The sequence below is a fragment of the Oratosquilla oratoria genome, chromosome 32 (genome assembly GCF_046742065.1).
Source record: "Oratosquilla oratoria isolate Oo_2021 chromosome 32, ASM4674206v1, whole genome shotgun sequence".
Classification (NCBI taxonomy): Eukaryota; Metazoa; Arthropoda; class Malacostraca; order Stomatopoda; family Squillidae; genus Oratosquilla; species Oratosquilla oratoria.
Genome location: NC_134808.1, coordinates 10,441,681 through 10,465,568, shown reverse-complemented (window position 1 = coordinate 10,465,568; position 23,888 = coordinate 10,441,681). Strand labels below are relative to the sequence as shown.

The 23,888-nt window shown below is 41.2% G+C and overlaps 1 protein-coding gene across 4 annotated transcripts in view; it reads left to right on the top strand.

Moving 5' to 3' along the window:
- LOC143041767 (E3 ubiquitin-protein ligase AMFR-like) overlaps window positions 1-23,888 on the top strand; it is a 339,879-nt gene that overhangs the window by 3,346 nt on the left and 312,645 nt on the right. For 3 of the 4 annotated variants that reach the window (XM_076213800.1, XM_076213798.1, XM_076213799.1), the window contains exon 2: window positions 20,362-20,619. The exons of the other annotated variant lie outside the window; for it this stretch is intronic. In XM_076213800.1, coding sequence (XP_076069915.1) covers window positions 20,362-20,619 — 258 coding nt within the window. The remainder of the gene's footprint in view (window positions 1-20,361; window positions 20,620-23,888) is intronic. 4 annotated transcript variants of the gene reach the window in all.

Below are 23,888 nucleotides of genomic sequence, written 5' to 3'. Positions count from 1 at the left end.
TCTCCTTTATATGGGGGGATGGAGAGAGGGGGTCGCCGATTTAATGAAGCGGCCTTGCTGTGAATGTGCTGTGTCCTGCGACACTGCTTCTGACCCAGGGCAGTGGACAGGGTGCAGGGATGACCCGTCATCTAGGAGGTGCTAAGATGGGAGGGAGGGTGGAGGGGTGTGGAGTGTTTTCGGGGATGAAATGGGTGGGAATGTTTTTGTGCCTTGTCCTTTTTGGCTACCCCCCTGGTAAGGGGGAAAAAGGCCTTGGTATATGTATGTATGCTGAACGTCAGTATTCACACAATCACGTATTGCCTTCCCATAATACTGTGTCAACTGTCACAGCATCTATCACAGCATCTGTCAACATATTAGCTCGTATGCTATTATTTATCATACAAAAGCATAGATATTGTGCAAAATACACGGCTTCTTTTGTTAGCAAATATATGTAACAACAGAAAACGTAATATGCAGTACACAGCGCACACGACCCAGCCACAGAAGGGTGGGGGTACTGTATTATATATATTTTTTAGATAATAAAAATCAAGATACAGCTTCCATACTCAGCCACGAGATAGCTTATGAGCAACACTTTTAGAGGAAATATTTTCAGAATTTCGCATTTTTTCGTATTTTTTCGTGATTTTCTGATGCAATTTTGTGGGTGGAAATGAAAATAAAAAATACCTTGCTACAAGCAAATATGCTAATGAACGAAGTCGGTAGCACAGGATCGGGACGCCATCTTGTCGTCTATCAATTGACGGCCTTGGTACTTCCGACAGTACCTCGCCAGGTACATTTTCTTGAAGAAATGTTATGGAGCGGAGATACATGCATTCCTTCAAGCTGTAAGAACTTTGTATACCCCGCAAGCTGAGAGAGTGTTTGAAAAGCCCACCAATGTCTCTCATGACGACGACAATGAGGACGAGCTGGATGACATTTAATTAGGAGGCAATGATTTATTAAACACAGGTTAGGTTAGTTTAGGTTAGACGAATTTATCATCCTTTCGTTTCTTCGACATCGGCATCTATCATAACAAATATGGCGTACCATTCATCCTGCACGACTTCGTTACTTACGAAATCTGTTTTAGCACCTTTTTTGTTTTTTATTTCCACTCTTAAAATTACATATTACGTTGATACATTATAATTTACAAAATTAATGATTAATTTTCTATTGCTATAATGCACCCATGGATGAAACTAAAAATCTACCACCAATTTAAATACAAATTTGGCTATTAGATGTGGCAAATTAGTTTTCTGAGTGGAAATCTAAAGAGAATGCACCTATATATGAATATTTTAATGTGATATTCGTGTTTTTTAGCCAATTTTCCCCCAGAAATGAGCAACTTTAAGGTTGTTGATAATTTGTCATGCTAAGGGACCTGTTGAGACTGCAGAATTGGAGTGCTAAATAGTTGTTGCAGTTCAATACAGACTCAGTTTGACTCATTGACTATCATGAACAACACACATAATCATACACATATCCCACACCAAGCCCTCTACACTCCCTCCTCTCCTGATATCACCTTTTGCTCCCCCTGCCTAACCCCAACAACATCATGGAGAGTGGTCGGAACCCTTGGCTCTGACCTCCTTCCAATCATCATCACCACCAAAACAAGATGCACCCCAGTCGGCCACAGACACACTTACACCAATTACAAGAGAGCTAACTGGGCTTTTACTGAAGAGACAGAACAACATTTTGAAACACTTAACAGTACACCAATCACAAACATAAACAATGCTGTGCACACTTTTAATACAATCATACAAAATGCAGACAAGAGATACATCCCTAGAGGCAACAGAAAATCACACAACCCCAACTTCACACCAGAAATCCAAAGCCTCATCAGACAACGTGACACACTTAAACACAGTACCCCCACACCTATCCCTCAAAACATAGCAGACCAGATACAAACACTAAACACTGTGATTGCCAATAAAATACATGAACAAAAAACACAAAATTGGCAAAACTTTATCAATACACTTGATCACAAAACAAACACCAGCAAATTGTACAAAACACTCAACAGCATTACACTATCCAACAGTAACACTACACGCTCTCACGCAGCAATAATCACAACAACAGATAATCTACCCTCAAACAGACAACAAGCAAACGCACTCATACATCATTTTGCACAGACAAGCCATCTCACTTCTCACCCTGACGACCGACGCACCATTCGATGTAAGAAAGACTTTCCCACAGACTCAGACTATATACCCTTCATAGACAGTCACACAAAACTCATAATACATAGTCTCAAGCACTCATCTGCCTGTGGCCCTGATAACATAAGCAACATCCACCTAAAACACACTGGACCACAAGGTATACACGCACTCAAAAACATTGCAAACTACAGCTATTCACACAACACTATACCCGACATCTGGAAGCATGGTAAAATAATCACCATTCCAAAACCGAACAAAGACCCAACAATTCCAACATCGCACCGTCCAATCACACTTCTCTGCACCCCCTCTAAATTCATTGAACGCCTAATACTTAAACTTGTCACACCGCATATTCCCCTTGCTGACTCACAACACGGTTTTAGGCCACTACACTCCACAAACGCTCTTCTGACAAACCTCACACAAAGAATTTTAGATGGCATCAATTCAGATAGGCCCCACCAAAGAACACTTCTTATAACATTAGACATTAGTAAAGCTTTTGATGCTATCCCCCGCCACAACCTAACAAATAAAATATATAACACAGACATGCACAATAACACCAAAAGATGGCTGGCCAATTATCTGGCAGGTAGGAATGCTTATGTGTAATATAATGGCCAATCATCGCACATCAGAAACATTAAGAACGGAGTACCACAGGGCTCGGTTCTATCCCCCACACTATTTAATCTATACATGCATGACTTACCCACGCCAGACACCTCAGAAATACAAATCTCTTCCTACGCAGACGACATAACAATCACATGCACACATCGTAACACAGACAAAGCTGCAGAAATAATCCAGCCATACCTTGACACACTCAACACATGGTTCATCACAAACAGACTCAAAATAGCTCCAACCAAATCTACAGCAACTCTTCTCACCAACTGGACAAAAGAACACAAATACATACCTCATCTCTACATCAACAACACTAATACCACACACAAACACACCGAAAATTCTTGGTGTAACATACGATACATCCATGTCTTTCAAACAACACATCACAAACATAAAAAACAAATGCACACCCAGACTTAACGCACTTAAGTCAATCACTGGAACAACATTTGGACAAAACAAAGAAACTAATATAACAATATACAAACAATGCATACGCTCAGTGTTGAATTATGCGAGTCCTGCCATAGGCTCCTAATCTCAGTGAGACACACCACAACACCCTTCAAATCATACAAAACAAAGCCCTAAAAACAATTACAGGCTGCACAAATACAACACCTACAGACCATTTACACCATGAAACAAAAGTCCTCAAAGTCAAGGACCACCTCGACATTAGAGGCACACAAACATTTGCCGCAGCCACCACAAACACATTACACCCGCTACACTACATAGGAGAACACCCACACACACCAAGAAACATTAAAACAACACCCAAAGACCTTTATCACGCACAGATACTCTCTTCTCTTCCTCCACAACCACCAAATACCAGCCTCCGGAAACATATTCATAATCATATCACTCACCGCTCCATTAACACACTGAAAGACAACACACTGCTGCATGCTAGACCCCCTGATATCCACCCTTCTGAATCCTCTCTCCCACGAAAGGACAGAGTCCACTTGGCCAGACTGCGGTGCGGTCACCACCCAGCACTTCTAAGCTACCAGAAGAGGCTGGATGACCGCATTGTGAACAGCTGCCCTGGATGTAACACTTCACCCCATACCATACAACACATAATGGAAAAGACTGCATTATACACAATCATGTAGCCATAGTTGTTGTTGTTGTCGTTCCCTAGACTGTCTGTCCGAGCAGTCCCGTCTCCCCAAGGAATGCCACAGCCATAACTGGGTTTTCCCACAAATCCTTTATAGAGTGTATGTTGTGTTGTTTGCATGCATGATTGTGTATAATGCAGTCTTCCATTATGTGTTGTATGGTATGGGGTGAAGTGTTACATACGATACATCCATGTCTTTCAAACAACACATCACAAACATAAAAAACAAATGCACATCTAGACTTAACACACTTAAGTCAGTTGCTGGAACAACATTTGGACAAAACAAAGAAACTAATACAACAATATACAAACAATGCATACACTCAGTGATGAATTATGCGAGTCCTGCATGGGCTCCTAATCTCAGTGAGACACACCACAACACCCTTCAAATCATACAAAACAAAGCCCTAAAAACAATTACAGGCTGTACAAATACAACACCTACAGACCATTTACACCATGAAACAAAAGTCCTCAAAGTCAAGGACCACCTTGACATGAGAGGCACACAAACACTTGCCGCAGCCACCACAAACACATTACACCCACTACACTACATAGCAGAACACCCACACACACCAAGAAACATTAAAACAACACCCAAAGACCTGTATCACACACAGATACTCTCTTCTCTTCCTCCACAACCACCAAATACCAGCCTCCGGAAACATATTCATAATCATATCACTCACCGCTCCATTAACACACTGAAAGACAACACACTGCTGCATGCCAGACCCCCTGATATCCACCCTTCTGAATCCTCTCTCCCATGAAAGGACAGAGTCCACCTAGCCAGACTGCAGTGCGGCCACCACCCAGCACTTCTAAACTACCAGAAGAGGCTGGATGACCGCATTGTGTAGCCATAGTTGGCAAGCATAGTTAGCAAAGACTTTCACACCAAAACTAAACGGACCAATCAGGAGCCCAGAAAGTTCACCTGGTTCCGCACCAGCCTCCTTTATAAGGAGGGGGACCAAGCCGAGACCGGCAGTTCACTCCAGGACATGACATTTTCAGCAGCTCTCCTCTCCAAGCAGTACTGTACTCCTCTTCAAGCAGCTCTCCATTCCAAGCAGCAGTTCTCTCCAGCAAGCCTCGGGACCAGTCCTCCAGCAAGCTGCCTCGGGATCAGTTCTCTCCAGCAAGCCACCTCGGGACCAGTTCTCTCCAGTAAGCCGCCAGCAAGTCGTCTGATTCCCTCCTGTGGCTCTTGGCCCACAGCCACGACACTCGATGAGGCCTTCACTCTGGACCTTCTCCAAACGAGACCTCGTCCAAACCATCCAAGCCTATTAACCATTAAACCTTAGTGTTAAGTGTTACTGTGAGTTTCATTTCCCTGGCTTGTCTGAATCATATGACTACATCACTTCGACACCTTTAGACCCCATCTTTGTTTTGATAGATTCAGAGGTTGCAGACAATGATGACAACCCTGATGACCTCTAGAATTAGGTACCACATAGTACAAGTTAGGTAGGAAGGTTAAGTTAGAATAGACGAATTTATCATACTTTAATTTCTTTGGCCTCCACCTCTACCAAAACAAAGTTGGCCTCTCAAGTAACTGAAGTGACAAAATTTGTTTATAGCTTTTAGCAATCTATTCTCAATCTATTCTATCATTAATTTCCTCCAAGAATAACATATATTACATTGATGTATTATAATTTACCAAATCACATTTACCACATTACTAAATGCAGGTTAGATTAGAATAGATGAATTTACCATATTTTTATTTCTTCGACCTCCGCTGCTGAGGCTCTGTTTGTTATTGAATCACTTCTAACAACTTTTTCTGTTCTTTATTTCCACCAAGAAAAATGTATATTACATTGATGTATTTATTAAATTAATATCTAATTTTCTAATGCTCTATTGCTTAGGTGTACAATTCTAAAAATTTACCGAAGATTCAGATTATAAACTTTGTGTTTGTTGGACTCCCATTTCCTGTCCACAATATCAAATTTTGTTCAGCGTGCCAATTCCACCTTGTATGAATTCTGGCAGCTGCTCCCACCACACAACATCATAGCGTATACCTATATTCCCAGTACAGTGAGACCTCTCATTAACGGACTAAAAGGGGGGTAACGGTGTCAGTTGATGTGAATAATCCGTTGATTTGGAGTGTTTTTGTGTGTGTGTGTATTGGGGGGGAGATCACCTCTTAAGTTCTATAAAATCATAGTATACATACGTACGTATTAATACCAAAATACCTGTAATAATGTAATTAGTATGTACTAATAAAATAATACTGTACTATTGTAATTTTTATTTACCTTATGCGGGGAGAGATGAGTCTTTTTTTTTGCAGTGATCGTGAAGTGGGACTCAAAGTAGCAACTACTCTGAGTCAGAGGAGCTGCTATACTCCACTACAGGTCTAGCACTGCCAGGATGTGTTGGTAGTGAGTGCGAGGTGCCTGGCTGTGGTGACAAAGAGCACGAGGTGCCTGGCTGTGGTGACTGATTCAAAACCTTGAAAGTCTGATTTAAGAGTGGTTATCCGCTTGAAAAAGGAGTCCAATTTTAACTGTTTTCCTTTCTGATACTGTTCACGAATCAATAATTCTCTTAAAGTGCGCAAATGTTCATAAAAAGCCTGAACATCATCGTTAGCAGAGAGATCAACATAAGTTATGAGCGTGTCAATAGCCTGGCGCACCTCCGACATCTTGGGTTTAACCGCCACTACCTCCTCTTCCTCCTCGCTGCCACTCGCTCCCTCCTGCTCGTTGCCAGCGAGAACAGCTTCAGCGATCTCCTCCATAGACAACACTTGATACCCTCAGTCTGCATCACTTTCTTCCAGCCAGTCTTTGACATCTTCAAGTGTTACATTAGTCTCTCCAGCACACAGGAAAGTCTCTTGGTAATCTTCTGGTTCAAACCCACGGAAGTCTGGCTCTGGATCTTTGTCAATCATGAGTTTGTTCCAGGAGTTTGCAAGTGTGGTCATCTTTACAGCTTTCCATGATGAGGCAAAGTTATATATGGCAGACTTTAGGTTGTAGTTTTTAATGTTGTTTAGGGTACGCAGGGCTCTAGTGTCGTGAACCAAATCTTCTTCCTCTAAAACCACCAAGACTTCATCCAAATATTTCAGCTGGTAGTACCTCTTACAGGATATGATGACGCTTTGGTCCATGGGCTGGATCAGAGATGTTGTGTTTGGTGGGAGAAATATCACACGAATCTCTTTGTCAGAGCTAACTAACTTTTGCTCATTCGGATGAGTGGGTGCATTGTCGAGTAGCAGCAGCGCCTTGACATCCTCAGGAGCAATGTGGAGAACATTTTCCTGAAAATTATGCACTTCAGGTATAAAGTGCTTGAACCAGTCGCTAAAAATTGCACCATTGAACCAAGTATTTTTGGTATTGTAATACACAACAGGCAACTCCCGCATACAGTCCTTCATACAGCAAGGCTTGGCAGCCTTCCCTATCACCACAGGCTTAAGACAGTGAGTACCTGCTGCATTGGCACCCGCTAAGGCAGAGAATTTATCCTTGCTTATTTTCTTCCCTGACGTAGCATCTTCATGCCAAAAAGCCTGTGTATTTTTTGGCAACGAACGCCAATACAATGCTGTTTCATCAGCATTATAGAGCTGACTTAGTTGAATGTCTTCCTCCTTTATTAATTTATTAAGTTTAAGCCTGAAAGGTTCAGAAGCACCATCGTCCGCACTGCCAGCCTCCCCATGTTCCACTTTATTACAAATACCATGGTGGTTTCTAAAACGCCACAACCAACCAGTGGCCTTACAGTCAATATTCATTTGATGCGCAAATTTATCAGCAGCGGCCATGATCTCAACACCATGCACTTTCATCTTTACCGAACGTTGCTGAACATACCATTTATATACCGCGTCGTCAAGGTGCTTACTACGAGGAATTTTCATATGCTTACGAGTATGTTCAACACCTTACTTGTCCTTACTAGCACAGACATCAAAATGAGTGGCAAATTGCTTTAACTTACCCTTCGCTTTACAAATATCACTCACTGTTTGTTTTTTAACTCCAAACTCCTCACACACTCTGGCCACAGACACACCCGATTCCAACTTCTTAATTAGCTCTAATTTCTTCTTAATATTTAGATTAATACTCTTTGCTTTAGCTTTGGGTGGCATAGTGATTGCACAGCACTAAATAACAGTACCAAAAACACAGTGAAAACACTGCAAACACAGCTAATAAACGTCCACACCGATCACGATCTTGTTAATTAGTTAATTAGTAAACAAAACCAAGTGTGCGCCATCATGCCATCAGCCACTCAGCGGACAAACGCCGAACTAACGGACTCAATCACCCTATCCGTGAAATTTAGACTGTCGGACCAGACCAGTGCATTTCTGTCCGTACCAGTAGATTTTGTCCGTTGCCTCCGATATCCGGTAATGCGGTGTCCGTTAATGAGAGGTCTCACTGTATACCAGTTATTTGCACTTGTGTTATCCTCAGCAATTGTAATTGTTATTTAGAATGTGTTCTTTTCATTATCTGCACTTCACATGTATTGATTCAATGCCAAATAAACTTATTATTATTATTATTATATTGATAAGACATGCTCCTTTGAGATCAAATTTTATTTCATTTTTATTGTGATATATTCTATCTATGATCCATCATGGTTTGTGAAAAGCATAAGGCTAGTGATGATGGTGGCAGTGGTAGTTATGGTAAAGAAATGGTAAACCATCTCAATGGGAACAAAGGAGGTGATAGTAGGACTCATTGGTGCAGAGAGAATGGTTGATGCAGTACACCGTAACATGAATCATTCTACAAACAGAAAAACCTACAAAAACAAAGACAGACTTGTTGAACATGTGAAAAGTGCTGTTGGCAAGTGTTGAATTAAGGATGTCAGTCTACTTTACACACATATATGTATATATATACATATACCAATGGGTTTTTCCCCCTTACAAGGGAGGTAGCCATAGTCAAAGGCATAAATCCACACCTACCCATTTACAAAGGATTACAAAGGCGGAGCATGCTGACAGGAGACCTTTTGGTCCATATCTAGGTCGGATGCGAAAAAAATCATAATAATAATAAAATAATAAATAAAAACTATAGCAATGTAAATAACAAATAAAATACATAAATGCATAGGTATAGTTAGATAATAAACAAACAGGTAAATAGTAAATAATAATAAATTGACATATAACTAATAATAATTGAAAATCAGACTGACAAATGATAACAAAACAAAAACAAATAATATAAAATAAATTATAATCATTACAGCTTCTTGCTTAGGTGTTTATCTAAATGATTCTTAAAGCTTCGAACTGAACTACATTGCACTACCTGTGCAGGAAGTTTATTCCATTCATTAACTACACGGTTGGCAAAGTTGTTTCTACCTACTTCCAATTCATAGCCCCTCTCTCCCTCTTTTCTTAGCTCCTCCAGGATGACGGGTCATCCCTGCGTCTCACCCACTGCCCTGGGTCAGAAGCAATGTTGCAAGACAACAGCACATCCACAGCAAGGCCGCTTTGTTTAATTGGCAACCCCTCTTCTCTGTCCCCTCATGCAGAAAAAAAGAAGACTTAAAAAGAGTCAGCTTTATAGAGGTAAAAATTGAAAATTTATAAAGAAAAAAAAATAGAAAACATGTTGGTGTTGGCAACACTGCCCCAAAGTTTTAAACTAATATGGGTATTTTTACCATGAATAATTATCATTTCAGTATAAGTATCGTATGCTGGCAACCCTGGCATCAGAACACATGGAAATATATATCTAGCTCTTTTATAAATCAGGCAGAGAGGAAGCATGAAGAGGAGAGGGGTAACCTTGTAAAGAGCTACCAATCTCTACCTTTAGAAACACTTTGAATGCCTTGATTTACTTGAATAATGAATTATTGAATAATATGTTTACCTCAAGGTAAAAATTGAAGTCTCTCTCTCTCTCTCTTTTCTCTTTTCTCCTCTCTCCAAAATAATGTAATTCAGAGTACAACTACTCTGACATTTTTTTTTTTATCTGCACAATTTTTTATTTGAAAGCTGACACCTTGTTCTACATTTTGAATGATGTTTTTTATGATGTGTTGAATATTGGAATTTCTAGGACTTCTGTTATAAATAGTTAAAAAATTCTGTGAGGGTACATATATCAGTAGAACAAAAAATAACCACTGAACCTACATATGTTTACTATGCTTATAATTATAAACATGCCAAATACTTTCTTAAAAAAAAGATGCCAATGCCTAAGTCCGAATAGTTGGGAACTAGTAGCAGTTTGAATATTAATTATTTTTGTACAATAAAAAGAGGTTTTATTTTGTAAGTACAGTCAACTCCCTGTTGATGTGAGGGTTATGTTCCTGGAGATGTCGTGTTAATGGAACATAATTTCTCCATCAGAAATAATGGTAATAGTGGGGGTTACGTTCCTGGACAACGGGAAAGCCCGTCTATTTTGGAATTTTATTACTAAAAAATCCTAAACAAACACACTATTAATGAATTTGAAGGTTACATAAACAATAAAAACACACATTCTTACTATATTGGTATTTATTGTGCGGTAAAATGAAAAATGTTATGCATGTAAACATTATGACGCATCACTAACATCACTGTTGCTTGCTGTGCTCCTGTCCCCAACCTCACTTCCCTCTCCTTCCTCACCCCGCTCTGCCTCGTCACTCTGCTCTCCCTCCTTGCCTCGCCCTGCCTCCTCACCTCCCTCTCCCTCCTCGCCTCACCCTGCCTTCTTTTCCTTGACTGTCTTTTTTTTTTTTAAAGAAATGGTGGAGTTTTGTCTGCATCATCTTTTTCTTCTTTTGATTTAACATCACTTTGTAACAGTTTAGCTCCAACATAACTTTTCTGGCCACTGTTGCACTTCTGTTAATATTTGGATCTTTGGCTTCCAAGATATCAAATTCTTCTTGTATAAACGAGAGTGCTTTTTCGAGATCACTTTTGGTCAAGACTCTGGGGTTTCTGATATAGGCTGAGATGCAGCTGCCTCCAACTCTGCATTCTGTATTGTCTCCATCTCTAACAGTTCTTCGTTAGTCAGCTCCACTGTGTGCGATTCTAGCAGTTCGTCAATGTCTTTCTGTTCAAGTTGGTCAAACCCAGCTTCCCTGGCCTTGTCAAGACTTTCCTTATTAGCTTTAGAGACATTTTCTTGGATGTCAAAGCCGACAAAATCATACACCTACTGAGGACACAGATGTTTCCAAACCCTGTTTAGGCATTTCCTTGGTACTTTCTCCCAAGATTCTTTAATGAAGCAGAGAGCATCTTTGATGGTAAACTGCTTCCAATATTCTTTCACGGTCATCTTGTCTTTTTGTGTCCTCTCAACCATGTCAGTCAGGGTCGAACGTAGATAATACGACTTGAAGGTTTTAATAATTCCTTGGTCACATGGCTGCAGAATGAAAGTGGTGTTTGGCGGCAAGAAAGCGAGCTGGATGTTGTTGGAGAGATTTTCTATTGACGGGGGATGGCTGGGAGCATTATCCAAGATCAGGAGAATCTTGAATGGAATCTCTTCCTTCTTGCAGTAAAGTTCTAACTCTTTCTCCAATTTTCCAAAGTAGTCCTTGAATATGCTCCCCATCATCCATCCTTTTTTGTTGGAATACCAGTAGCAAGGTAGGAAGGTCTTGACGTAGCTCTGTGAAGACACAAGAACTTTCAGTAAAAAAAAAAAAAAAAAAAAAAAAAAAAAAAAAAAAAAAAAAAAAAAAAAAAAAAAAAAAAAAAAAAAAAAAAAAAAAAAACTGCTTCCTAGCTCAATTAGAAAAAAAAAGTCTGGAGCAGACTGATGTCCTAAGGTGAAACCTAGGTGTGTGTGTGTATATATATATTCCCATCTGAGGGATTGCCTGCATGTTGTGGGGCTAAAAGCTGTTAAGTAGCATGCAGCTGATATTCATAGGGAATATATGGAGAACCCCTATGGACCAGAGCCACACATTATTTTGTCTGTGGTACAGGAAATCTCTATTCATAGAGAAATGATGATACTTTATTATACTGTGACTGTCCCTCCATTATGCTGTCTCCCAACTCTTGTTACTGTCCTGTCCCATTTCTCTGCATATTCATTTTCTCATTTTGCCAAACCCTGTGGTGGGGGAAAAGAATACTGCCACCAAGAGTTTTCACTTGAGTCATATAAGGCGATAAAAACAGGATGGGGATAGGACTAGGCATCCTTCTCCCTATAGCTCCAAAGGGGACATTCCTAAAAGAGCAAAGGCATAAGCTTGGGTCTGGGAGTTTCCAACCAGTACTCTAAGGTTTGGGTCTATTAATGGGTGTGGATGTGGTACATATCAGAGTCGAAGGGAAGAGATAGGTAGTATGTTTGTGAGAAGATAGATGGATATGTTGACATTGAATGAAACTAAGTTGAAAGGGAGAGATGAGTTTGGGAGTGTATTTGGGAAGATCTCTGGAGTGAAGAGAGGTTGAGGGAGAGAAGGGGTGGCTATACTAGTAAGTGAAGAGATAGGTAAGCATGTGGTGGATTGGAAGGTTTCTTTAAGGTTAATGTGGATGAAGGTGAAACTGGAAAAGATGTGGGTTTTTGTAAGTGCATATGGGCCTGGTAATGAGAAGAGTGTAGAAGAAAGGGAGGCTTTTTGGATAGATTTAAATGAGTGCATAGAGGGATTAGGAAGAAATATCAATGTAATAGTATTAGGGGACCTTATGCTAGGGTAGGAAATGAACCAATAGAAGGAGTGGTTGGGAAGTGTGGAATTGCAGGAAAGAATCATAGTGGATAGTTGATGGAGATGTGTCTAGAGAGTTGATGATAGCAAATACAGTGTTTAGGAAGAAAGTCAAGCATAAGTACACATGGGAGAGGGTGGTGGATGGAAAGGTGGCAGATAGTTTTAACCACTTCCATACGGTGACGCCTATGTAGGCGGCATGAGGAGCAAGTGGGTACTCGATGATGCCGACGTCGGCATCTTGATTATATTTATTGTAGTCGTACCTATGTATCCTCCATTCTCTCTAAACTGGCTTCATCATATTTTCTATGGTTATCAAAATACACGGGTGAAAGAGAACGAATGATTGAGCACCGACCTTATTTTTTATAATGCGATTATTGTGACGCAATATTGCACGTCGGGCAGCTAATGCTGCCAGACGTGCGATGTGCCCTGGAGTGAAGAGGTTAATGGACTATATAGTGGTAATTAGGAGTATAATAGGAAAAATGAAGGATGTACATGTTCTAAGGGGAGAGAGTGGGGGGATATTAGATAATTTTCAGGTGGAAGGTAAGTTGAGAGTGGAGGATAGATGGAGAAAGAGGAAAAGGACAAAAGGTCAGGAGGTGCTTAGAGTGAACTGCTTAAATGGGAAACAAAAAGAGAAGGAGTACAAGCAGAAGCTGAGAGAGGAGTGGAAGGGAGTGAAGGATAGAGTAGAACGAGGAGTGGAGGAGGAATGGGGATGGTTCAAGGAGGGAGTCACAAAGTGTGCAAAGATGGTGTGTGGAATAAGGAGGCAAGGAGGAAATAGAAGGAAGGGTAGTGAGTGGTGGGATGAGGAAGTAAAGAACGTTGTAGAAGAGAAGCGAGCTTTCACATATTGGTTACAAAATAGGACAAGGGAATTATATGAAAGGTACAAAGAAAAGAGAAGTAAAGCATAAGATAAAGTAGGCAAAGAGGAGAGCAGATGTGAAATGGAGTAAGAGTATGACATAAATTTTTTAAAGTAATAAAAAAGACGTTTTGGAAAAAAATTAAGAGAGGAAGAGGAGGCGAATCAAGTAGAAAAGAAAAGGTAAAAGGTGCAGATGGAAAAGTGATAATGGAAGAGAAGGTAGTAAGAGGAAGATGGGCAGAGTATTTTAGGGAGTTGCTAAATGTGAAGGAGAATAGGGAAGGAAAGGTGGGAAGTGCTAAGAAAATGACCGTGATTGAGGAAAGTGGAGGAGAAATAAGAATGAAATGAAGACAGTTGTTAAGATGATGAGAGCAGGTAAGGCACCTGGTTTGGATGAATAACATGCAGAATGTCTGAAAAAAGGAGGTATAGTGATGGTAAACTGGCTGGTGAAGTTATTAATGTTTGTTTAAGAGAGGGTAAGAGTGCCAGAGGACTGGAGGAGTGCCTGTATAGTTCCACTTTACAAGGGAAAAGGGGACAAGTGTGAGTAGTAGTTTCAGAGGGATTAGTTTGTTAAGTGTAGTTGGGAAGGCTTATGGGAGGGTCTTGATTGAGAGGATTAGGAGAGGAACAGAAGGAGTAATTGGTGAGGAACAGTGTGGTTTTAGACAGGTAGAGGTGTAGATCAGAAATGGTTGTGGTAAGAAAGCTGTAAGAGCTGTAAAGCTGTAATGGTTGTGGTGAGAAAGCTGTAAGAGAGGGTAAGGATGTTTTTTGTGCTTTTATGTATTTGGAAAAGGCTTATGACAGGGTAGACAGGAATGCACTGTGGGAGGTATTGCAGATATATGGGATACGAGGATAGCTTTTAGGAGTGGTCAAGAGTTTTTACGATAGTGGTAGAGCATGTGTCAGGATTAGAAATAGAGAGAGTGAGGGGTTTGAGGTAAAGGTGGGACTTCATCAGGGATGTGTTATGTCATCCTAGCTGTTCAATCTATACATGGATGGGGTGGTGCAAGAGGTAAATGCAAGGGTAATGGGTCAGGGATTGGAGATGGTTAAAGAGAAAGGAGAAAAATAGGAGATAAGCCAACTGTTGTTTATGGACGACACTGTACTTGTAACAGGACCAGAGGAGGGATTGAGGAAGTTAGTGACAGTTTGGGACAGTGTGTGAAAGAAGGAAGTTGAAGATAAATGTGGGGAAAAGTAAGGTGATGGGATGTACAATGGGAGAAAGTGACAGACTGGAAATGAGTATTAAGGGAGAGAGACTGGAGGAAGTTGATAGTTTTAGATACTTGGGTGCAAATGTGGCAGGAAAGGGAGGAGTGGATGTGGAGGTAGAATGTAGATTGAGAGAAGCGAGTAAATGCCTTGGTGGATTAAAAAGTGTAATGAGAAATAGACATTTGGGAATGGATGCTAAGAGGAGATTGCATGAAGGAGTGATTGTGCCAACAGCACTGTACAGGGCAGAAACATGGAACATAAGAGAGGAAGAGAGGAGTTTGAATGTGTTTATCTGATGAGGAAAGTATGTACTGAAATGGATTGTGAGTTGCTACAGAGAGATCTAAACAGGGTTTGGGAATGGAGTCAGAAGTAGGAAGTGGACTTTAACATAAAGAAATGTAGCATAACAGAATTTGGAAAAACTAAAAAGAGAGAAATGATGACACTTTTATACTATGACTGTCCCTCCGTTATGCTGTCCCCCAACCCCTTGCTGCTGTCCTGTACCATTTCTCTGAGTATTCATTTTCTGTGGTGGGGGAAAAGAACACTGCCACCAAGTATTTCCATTTGGATCGTAAGAGGCGAGAAGAAAGGGACAAGGATTGGGACTAGGCATCCTTCTTGTAGCCCCACAGGGGACATTCCTAAAAGAAAAGCAAAGGCATAAGATGGTCTGGGAGTTTTCGGACCAGCACCCTAAGGTTTGGGTCTTTTAATGTGCGTGGATGTGGTATAGATGAGAGTAAAAGGGAAGAGATAGGTAGTATGTTTATGAGAAAGATGGATGTGTTGGCTTTGAGTGAAACTAAGTTGAAAGGGAAGGGTGAGTGTAAGTTTGGGAGTGTAAGTGGGAGGTTATCAGGAGTGAAGAGAGGGCGAGGGAGAGAAGGGGTGGCTATACTAGTGAGTGAAGAGATAGGTAAACATGTAGTGGAGTGGAAGGAGGTTTCCTCAAGGATAATGTGGATGAAGGTGAAACTGGGAAAGGAGATGTGGGTCTTTGTAAGTGCATATGGGCCTGGCAGTGAGAAGAGTGTAGAAGAAAGGGAGGCCTTTTGGATAGATTTAAATGAGTGCATAGAGGATTTAGGGAGAAATGTCAATATAATAGTACTGGAAGACCTTAATGCTAAGGTAGGAAATGGTCCAATTGATGGAGTGGTTGGGAAATGTGGAGTTCCAGGAAAAAATCGTAGTGGAGAGTTGATGGTGGGAATGTGTCTAGAAAGAGAGTTCATGATAGCAAATACAGTGTTTCGGAAGAAAGTCAAGCATAAGTACACATGGGAGAGGGTGGAGGATGGAAGGGTGGTAGATAGAGCGTTGATGGATTATGTAGTGGTAAATAGGATAATGATGGGAAGAGTTAAGGATGTACATGTGCTAAGGGGAGAGGGTGGGGGAATATCAGATCATTTTTTTGGTGGAAGGTAAGTTGAGAGTGGAGGATAGATGGAGAAAGAGGAAAGGGACAAAAGGTAGGGAGGTTCTTAGAGTGAACTCTTTAAAGGAAAAGGAGTAGTACAAGAAGAAGCTGAAGGAGGAGTGGGAGGTAGTGAAGGTTAGAGTGGAGCTAGGTGTGGAGGAGGAATGGGGATGGTTCAAGGAGGGAGTCACAAAGTGTGCAAGGATGGTGTGTGGAACAAGAAGGACAGGAGGAAATAGAAGGAAGGGTAGTGAATGGTGGGATGAGGAAACAAAGAAGGTTGTAGAAGAGAAGAAGTGAGCTTTCTCAGATTGGTTACAAAATAGGACGAGGGAGTCATATGAGAGTTACAAAGAAAAGAAAAGAGAAGTAAAGAAAAAGGTAAAGGAAGCAAAGAGGAGAGCAGATGTGAAGTGAGCTAAAAGTATGACAGAAAATTTTGAAAGTAATAAAAAGATGTTTTGGAAAGAAATTAAGAGAGGAAGAGGAGGCGAATCAAGTAGAAAAGAAAAAGTAAAAGGTGCAGATGGAGAGATGATAATGGAAGAGAAGGTAGTAAGAGGAAGATGGGCAGAATATTTTAGGGAGTTGCTAAATGTGAAGGAGGATAGGGAGGGAAAGATAGTTGCAGTGGGAAATGCTAAGAAAATGACTGATGAGTGAGGAAAATGGAGGAGAAATAAGGAAGGATGAAGTGAAGGCAGTTGTCAAGATGATGAAAGCAGGTAAGGCACCTGGTCTGGATGGATGCCATGCAGAATATCTAAAAAAAAAAAAAAGGAGGTACAGTGATGGTGGAATGGCTAGTGAGGTTATTTAATGTTTGCTGGAGAGAGGGTAGAGTGCCGGGGGACTGGAGGAGTGCCTGTATAGTTCCTCTTTACGAGCGAAAAGGGGACAAGTGTGAATGTAGTAGTTTCAGAGGGATCAGCTTGTTAAGTGTAGTTGGGAAGGCTTATGGGAGGATCTTGATTGAGAGGATTAGGAGAGGAACAGAGGGAGTAATTGGTGAGGAACAGTGTGGATTTAGGATGGGTAGAGGTTGTGTAGATCAGACCTTTGTGGTAAGACAAATATGTGAGAAAGCTATAGGAAAAGGGAAGGATGTTTTTTGGGCTTTTATGGATCTGGAAAAGGCTTATGATAGGGTAGACAGAAAGGCACTGTGGGAGGTTATGCAGATATATGGGATAGGAGGAAAGCTTCTAGGAGCTGTCAAGAGTTTTTATGAAAGTAGTAGAGCTTGTGTCAGGATTAGAAATGGAGAGAGTGAGTGGTTCGAGGTAAAGGTGGGACTTCATCAAGGATGCGTTATGTTGTCCTGGCTGTTCAACTTGTACATGGATGGGGTAGTGCGAGAGGTAAATGCAAGGGTGGTCAGGGATTGGAGATGGTTAACCCCTTACATACAGTGCCGCATACATAGGCGGCATGAGGAGCAAGTGGATACGCGAGGCTGCCATATCAGCGTCTTGATTATTTTTATTGTAGTTGCCCCTGCGTAATGACATACTCTCTAAACTGTCTTAATCACATTTTCTATGGTTATCAAAATTCACAGGTGAAAGAGAGAACGATCGATATAAGCAGTGACTATATTTTATGATGCGAGTATTATTACGACACATCGTACGTCTGGCAGCTAATGCTGCCCGTGAGATTTTGGCCCGTACTGAAGAGGTTAAAGAAAATGGAGAAAAGTGGGAGGTGAGCCAGCTGTTGTTTGCGGATGACACTGCGCTTGTGTCAGAATCGGAGGAGTGATTGAGGAAGTTGGTGACAGAGTTTGGGAAAGTATGTGATAGAAGAAAGCAAAAGATAAATGGGGGTAAAAGTAAGGTGATGAGATGTACAAGGGGTGAAAGTGGTAGTAGACTGGAAGTGAGCATTAAGGGAGAGCAACTGGAGGAAGTGGATAGTTTTAGATACTTGGGTGCAAATGTGGCAGGAAAAGGTGGAGTGAAGGTAGAGGTAGAATGTAGATTGAGAGAGGCGAGTAAATGACTTGGTAGATTGAAGAGTGTAATGAGGAATAGACATTTGGGAATGGATGCTAAGAGGAGACTGTATGAAGGAGTGATTGTGACAACAGCACTGTATGGGGCAGAAACATGGAACATAAGAGAGGAAGAGAGTAGGAGTTTAAATGTGTTTGAGATGAGGTGTCTGAGAAGTATGATGGGGGTTACTAGGCTGGATAGAGTGAGAAATGAGGAGGTGAGGAGGAGAACAGGGGTGGAAAGGGAGCTGGGAGGTAGGGTTGATGAAAGAGTATTAGGATGGTTTGGACACATGGAAAGAATGAGTGAAGAAAGACTAGGAAAAGAGGTATGGAAGGCAGATGTGGAGAGAGTGAACATGAGGGGACGTCCTATGATGAGGTGGATGGATGGGGTGAAGGGGTCTTTGGGGAAGAGGGGAATGTCTGTTGAGGAAGGATGGGATAGGACAGAAGACAGGGGTGAATGAAGAATGGTTGTATATGGATGATGTTGTGATGCATGAGGTGGAATGGGCGGGGGATGGGGGGTGAGGTAGTATGTGTGAGCAAAATTTGATGCAGCCCAAAGGGATTTCTCCCCGTCTTCTCCTTTTATGCATGGGGGTCACCGATTTAATGAAGCGGCCTTGCTGTGGATGTGCTGTGTCTGGCGACACTGCTTCTGACCCAGGGCAGTGGACAAGGTGCAATGATGACCCATCATCCAGCAGGTGCTAAGATACGAGGGAGGGTGGCGGGGTGTGGAATGTATTCGGGGATGGAATGGGTGGGAGTGATTTTATGCATTTTCCTTTTTGGCTACCTCCCTTGTAAGGGGGAAAAAGCCTTGGTATATGTATGTAAAAAAAGAGTATCAGTACAATATAAAATTGGTACAAAGGAAGTAAAGAAAGTGGCTTCTGAAAAAGAGCTGTGAGTTATTATCACAAAAGACATGTCTCCTGATAAACATAGATAACATTTTCAGAGAAACCTACAACTTGCTAAGATCAATAAAGGTAGCCTTTACCTACTTGGATGAAGAAATGGTGAAGAAAATACTAGTCACACTGATAAGGTCTAGACTGGAGTATGCAGTGACACCATGGACACCCAGTACTAAAAGAATATAAGAAAAATTTAAAGAATCCAAAGAGCAATTACAAAGATGGCCCCAACGCTTTCAAAAATGTCATATGAGGAGAGATTGTCAAAACTGGAATTACCAATTCTGGAACAAAGAAGAGAAAGAGGTGACCTATTGACCATCTATAGAATCGTGAGAGGCATGGAAGTCCTTGAGAGAAGACTTACTAAATTGGGAAAAGAGAAATACAAGGGGACATGAAAGAAACTCAAAGAGGACAGTTAATGGAAGAGACCTGAAAAATAACAGCTTTCCCCACAGTGGTGGATGTCTTGAATAAATTGGATGAAACAATAGTGTGTGCAAAAACCATACATGAATTTAAGAGCAACCTAGATACTGTGAGATACAAAGACAGGACACCACAAGTCGAGCTCCCCTTCCCATAAGATACAACTAGGTAAATACATACACAGCCTGAATTTGAGGCTAAGTATGATAAATTGGAGAGTAGGAGACTGGACCCAATGAATGTTGCTCCATTCCTGTATAATACAATTAGGTAAATACACAGACATGAACAAGCAGTACCCATTGTTTGGAAAGTACAAGCTTTGGGGTCACAATCATTGATATATGGGGATCACAAGTACAAGCTCAGCACATAATCCGAGACCACAGTGAATCACAACATACAGTATCTAAAGTGGCAGAACCCTTTCAGAACCAACAGTAATTTTGCTAATGTTGAACTGTGTAATCTTGTGAAAAAGAAAAGGCTATATATTAAAAAACAATGGAAATTTCTATCCTTCCTTTTTTTATCCTCTGTAGTCATTTGTGTTTAATCAACCAAGGTGGTGATAAGGACAGGGTAGGGGTTCCAACATGTTTTATAGTTCCACATAGTGATGATTAGATCAACAGACTAATTGTTTTATATTTCCCTCTTGCAGACATTGATCAACATGGCCTACTGTGTGCTCATTGTGCTTGGAACGGGCATACAACGCTTAGTGTTTGGTGAGCTTCGTGTATCTGAGCAGCAGCACATCAAGGACAAATTCTGGAACTTTGTCTTTTACAAGTTTATTTTTGTTTTTGGAGTGATGAATGTGCAGGCCATGGATGAAGTCGTGCTCTGGTGCTCATGGTTTAGTGTCCTTGGGTTCTTGCACCTCTTGGCACAACTCTGCAAGGACCGATTTGAGTATGTAAGTACATACATGTACCAAAAGGACCTCTCCCCTTCATAAGGGGCGTGGTCAAGTCAAAGCATTTATCTACCCTTCTCCTATCCTACACCTTTCCAAAACTCTACTTGTTGACCTGTCCATCTTAGCTCCTTTAGCCCACCCAATGCTCAGGTCTGGGGCAATGCAGCAGACACAACACTAGGGGTGCACAGGATATCTGATCTGGCTGGATATTCGGGCTGGATAATGGAGTTATCCGGTATCCAGCTAGATATTTTTATTATCTGGCCGGATACAGCATATATCTTGTTTAGTCAACTAGGCTATAGGAGAAAATTTAGAAAAGTTGCCTATTTAAGTATCTAGATACATCTTGAATATTAGATTTTACACATTTCACAGCAGTTTAGATTTTTCCAGTTATTAGTATAGGAGAACTTATATAAAAAAAATATATAGGAAAAGCTTCAATTTATATGTATGCATGAGTGAAATAGTTTTATTTACAAAATTGGTGTAAATTTGATCAATACCTATGGTAGGTTGTGGCATGAGGGTGAGGCATACTGAAACGCAGGGTGGTGCTGTGTTTGCTGTATTGTAATTACTGGTTGTGGTGGAGCACAATAAATGTCTATTTACAAAAGGGGAAAAGTAGATACAACAGATTACTATACTTTGAGATGGACACACTGCAGGGTACTTCCTGCGTATACCAATGTCAACTGACCCAGACCTCAAGCCCACGCAACACTGGGGCTCTCTCCTCTCGAAAATCTGCAAAAATCAACAGTAGCAGAATCCTTGCACATAGGGGAGTGAAAAGGATAAGGCATGTTAAAAAAAGGAGGCTAACAGGTCGCTACCAATAATGGGTCTGAAAGTCTCTACCAGTAATGGTAGGTTAGAATTCCTTCTCACATGTGGTGAATGCCTTGCTTGGATTCATATTTTGACATACACATTTTTTTTTACTCTACCTTTAATTTATTTTTATTTTATTTTTTCCCCCTTTTTTTGCGACATATCTAGTAGGCTTCCTGTCAATAGCGTCAGTTGCTGGCAAGCAGCATTTGTGTGAGGTAGTGTATTTACCTAGTTGTAGTTTGTGGGAAGGGGAGCTACGCTCATGGTGTCCCGCCATTGTATCTCGCAGTGTCTAGTTTGCTCTTAAACTCATGAATGGTTTTTGCACACACTATTTCATTGTCCAGTTTGTTCCAAGTGTCCACCATTCTATGTGGAAAACTGTTTTTCTTCAGATCTCTTCTGTAGCTATGTTTTTTTATTTTCTTTCCATGTCCTCTTGTGCTTCTCTTGTCCCAGTTTAATAAGTCCTCTCTATTGAGTATTTCTGTGCCCTTCATGATTCTGCAGATGGTCAGTAGGTCACCTCTCTCTCTTCTTTGCTCTATGAAGGAGTGATTGTCCCAACAGCACTGTACGGGGCAGAAACATGGAACATAAGAGAGGAAAAGAGAAGGAGTTTGCAAGTGCGGGTGCCATTTCTGTGGCTGCTCTCTGGATTCTAATTTCTTTATATTCTTTTTGGCACTGGGTGATCACAATGATGCCACATTGTGTAGTGCTCTCAGCAGTTTTTCATTACAAGAAAAATTATGGAACGACTGGAGCAGCGCTACCGCATCAAATTTTGCCAGAAACTGGGGAACAGCCAGGTGGAAACCATTCAGAAGATTCAGATGGCTTTCGGTGATGATGCTATGGGCATCACACAGATTAAGGAGTGGTACAACCAGTTTAAAGATGGCCGCACAACGGTGGAGAGCGAGCCACGCTCCGGTCGGCCATCAATATGCCGAAATGACCAGGTCATTGCTAAGTGAATGCTGTGATGATGCAGGACCGTCATGTGACTATCTGAGAAATTGTGGAAGAGGTGGGTGGACATCAGCACTTTTTTGGCACATTCCATTGTGACCGAAGATTTGGCTGTGAAGGGAGTGACAGCAAAATTCATGCTGATGCTGCTGATGGCAGAGCAAAAGCAACTTCGTGTTGAAGTCCCACAGGACATGCTGGACTCCATAAACAGTGACCCCAACTTTATGAATATCATAATCACCGGTGACTAGTCCTGGGTGTACGGGTACGACTCGGAAACCAAATCCCAGTTGTCACAGTGGAAGCATTCCACGTCACCAAGACCAAAGAAGGCCCGCCAAATGCACATCAATGTCAAAGTGATGCTGACCGTTTTCTTTGACTCCCATGGTGTGGTACACCACGAGTACCCACCACAAGGTCAAACAATTACCAAAGAGTACTACAGGGATGCCCTCCGTCGCCTATGTGAAGCTGTGTGGCGCAAGAGACTGGAGTTGTGGTCAACAGGAAATTGGCATCTCCATCATGACAGTGCTGCAGCACATTCCTTGAACTTGATTCAGGCTTTTTTGACAAAAAACCAGACTCCTGTGGTTCAACAGGCTCCTTACTCTCCTGATATGGCCCCCTGCAACTTCTGGCTTTTTCCCAAAATCAAGAGGCCATTGAAAGGAACAAGAGAGGACATTATGGCTACAACCACAACCGAGCTAAAGTCCATTTTGAAAGAGGCTTTCTTGGAATGCTTCCAACAATGGTGGCACTGCTGGGGGAATGTGTGGAGTCCCAAGGAGACTACTTTCAGAGGGATTAGCTTTCCAACGCTCCAGGTATGCCTTTTTTTTTTTTTTTCTTCCCAGCCAAAGGTCGAATACTTTTCTAACAGACCTCGTATACTTGTGCATAGGTTGCACCAGTGGCTGGGTCATACCACTAGTTTGTGGTTGTCAAAGTGGTTATTTGCGGTTGACTGCAGATAGGTCCCACTATAATCTGGCGATTTACAAGACTCATTCAGACATAAAAATGATCAGATATTTACCAATATTTCAAAACTTTACTCACAGAATTTTAATATCAGAATGCATGTAGATTGTCTGACTGTCACATGTGCACATAATGCAAACTTACATAAACAACGGTTGAGTTTCTAAAACTATAATTGTAAACAAATGCACTTGCATAAAAATTTTTATAGTCAACTTGACCAAAAAAATCAATAGAGTTTAACTGTCAACCGGACACTATACAAAAGTATAGAAGAAAATGTCACCGTACTTTATTAAAAGTGTTTATTCATTTAGCCTATCCCCTGGTACTTCATCAGGACTGTATCCCTAATTATTTTTCAGTTACCATTAAGGGTGAGAAACTGGAGGAATTGGATAGTTTCAGGTACTTGGGTGCGAATGTGACAGGAAAGGGAGGAGTGGGGGTGG